Below are 2,252 nucleotides of genomic sequence, written 5' to 3'. Positions count from 1 at the left end.
CCCGGCGGGGTAGAGAAACAGATAAAATCCGAGGAAAGAGCTTTATTTACCGGTGACCCCTCAAAACACATCATTAGCATACGCGAACTGTCAGATTTGAGCGGAGCTGTCAACCGTCAACCCTGTCACCATTTAAACCGCGATCTTTTCAAGTGTAACAATAAAACTGATTACAGCCACCCAGTTTACATTTTTATATATATTTATAACAAATTCGACCTCTTATAAAATCAGCAAGCTGCCTACTTTCACACACGAAGGCCTTTGCCGTTAACGACAGCTATATGCTAATGATAGCTTAGCCTAGCGGGCTAAAAGCGAAGTCACCTTGGACACAATCGAAAACTTCCCCAGCTTCTGTCATCACGAACAGTCGCCAATGCTTGTCATTTATAAAAGCAAGTAATCACACAATACAATTTGTTTGCTTTAGAGTCCTAAACGACTCACGTGGGTGCGGTGCTTAATTAATGAATCTGTCTGCAGTGAAAATTAAAAAAAAAGAAAAACACACACACATCTAGCTTAGCAGCTAGCTGCCGTTAGCTATTTGGGTTAGCATCGCGGCTGTTAGCAGCTAGCAGGTTACCGGTGGTGCGATGTCCACCTGTCATTAGTCAGGTTATAAACGGTGTTAATAAGCTGTTATTCACCTGAGCCCTGCCGCCACCCTGCCCGGGATTCCCTGGGCTCATGGTCGGGTGATTTCTCTGCTGTCCTCCCCAGCCGTGAGCCCCGGAGCCGTACTGGGAGCCCATGTCTTTAGCCAGCCCCATGCTCGGCTGTTGCTGTGCGGGATTATTATAATCTGGATATCCACCTCCATAACCCCGCATCATCGGACTCGGAGAAGTTAATAACTGGTTCAAAGTTGGTGTAGCCCCTGACGGGTGCTGCTGTTGTGGCTGCTGCTGCTGCTGACCCTGTCCGGGAAACCGCTGAAACCCGCCGCCGCCTCCAGCCGGGGAGCTGCTAGCAGTCATCACCGCCTTGCTGTGATTAGCAGCGGTCGAGCCTGCGCCGCCACTGCCGGGGCCCAGCAGGTTGTTCCCCTGGCGTGACGGGCTCATCATGCCACCGTATCCACTGTTCCCGTACCCGGGCCGGTAGTTCGGGTAGTGGTTGTAGGGGCTGTTGTTGCTGTAGCCTTCGTGGGAGTTGTGGACCTGATCCATGGTGCTGAGTACGGAGCGCGCCGCTCTTACCCCAGTCCCTGGGCTTTGTTGTCCGCCATGTTGATCGAAGCTAGGCCCTCCTCTTCCATTCCCATAATAATGATTAAACTCGGAGCTGGTCCCAGTCGGAGGAGGGTTGTTGTCGGTGCTGCTGGTGGCTGATCCCAGCCTGGCATCCATCCGCTCCTCCTCCTCCTCCCTTTGATTCAGCTCCTGTGCTCGGCTGCTCCCCTCCTGCAGGATGTTTGCTGTGCATCCATGCTGCTGGACGCTGCTGCTGATGGTGCTGATGGTGTTGTTGTTGTTTGTGTTGTGGTGTGTTTGCAGTTGGAAGTGGAGCTGCTGGACAAGCTGGCTGAACGACGGAGGTGTTTGGTGGAATGAGGAGGATGATGATGACGATGATGAAGATGAAGGAGGAGGAGGCTGGGGAGGTCCAGCACCACCGGTGGCACCACAGATACCTAACGTTTTCACTGGATGCCCACTGAACATCCCCGTCTCCCTGCTCACCGCAGCAGAGGCACGGCCGGCCTGGCCTTTTGTCCCCCCCTCCCAGCCCTCTCCGGTCTCGTATCCCCCTCCAGGTTCTCCACTGACATCACTCATCCCAGTCCTTCACTTCTCCTCATCTCAGGGGGCTGATGCCACCTGCAAGGCCACAGGTGGAAAGAGGGCGGTCAGTGGCAGAAATTTCTCATAATAATAAAAAGCCCAAAAACCCACTCTTCAGGTCTCACACCTCCCATGACCTCTCTAATAACCCCGGTCAGATAAGCCTGCAACACTGATTGGTGTTTTTACCTTTTCACCCCCGAAATACCTGAGCCATCCATCAGCAGCTGCAGCGGTTCTTCTTCTCTGTGAGAAGGAGGTGGAGGGCTGATGCCAGGACATTTTTTCCTTTAAAAAAGTCTGATAACCAGATGAGTTGGAGTCACTTTTTCATGTTTTGTGACTAATCTTATGACCGTGCTCCTCATCCTTCCTGTTTGCAGCCACAGAAAGAGCTGAGATGTTCCCGAGTGCTTAAAATTATTTAAGATAAGATAAGATAAGATAACCTTTATTAGTCCC

General features: G+C 51.7%; 1 protein-coding gene across 2 annotated transcripts in view; it reads right to left on the bottom strand.

The window, feature by feature from the left end:
- arid1b (AT rich interactive domain 1B (SWI1-like)) overlaps positions 1-1,799 on the bottom strand; it is a 46,134-nt gene extending 44,335 nt beyond the window's left edge. For both annotated transcript variants that reach the window (XM_042226864.1, XM_042226865.1), the window contains exon 1: positions 654-1,799. In XM_042226864.1, coding sequence (XP_042082798.1) covers positions 654-1,784 — 1,131 coding nt within the window. In that variant the 5' untranslated portion in view covers positions 1,785-1,799. The remainder of the gene's footprint in view (positions 1-653) is intronic.
- Between the last annotated feature and the right edge of the window lie 453 nt (positions 1,800-2,252).

The sequence above is a fragment of the Haplochromis burtoni genome, unplaced genomic scaffold (genome assembly GCF_018398535.1).
Source record: "Haplochromis burtoni strain Fernald_Lab_line unplaced genomic scaffold, NCSU_Asbu1 Contig_232, whole genome shotgun sequence".
NCBI lineage: Eukaryota > Metazoa > Chordata > Actinopteri > Cichliformes > Cichlidae > Haplochromis > Haplochromis burtoni.
Note: the sequence above shows the minus strand (reverse complement) of the source record. Positions and strands in the feature narration are given on the sequence as shown.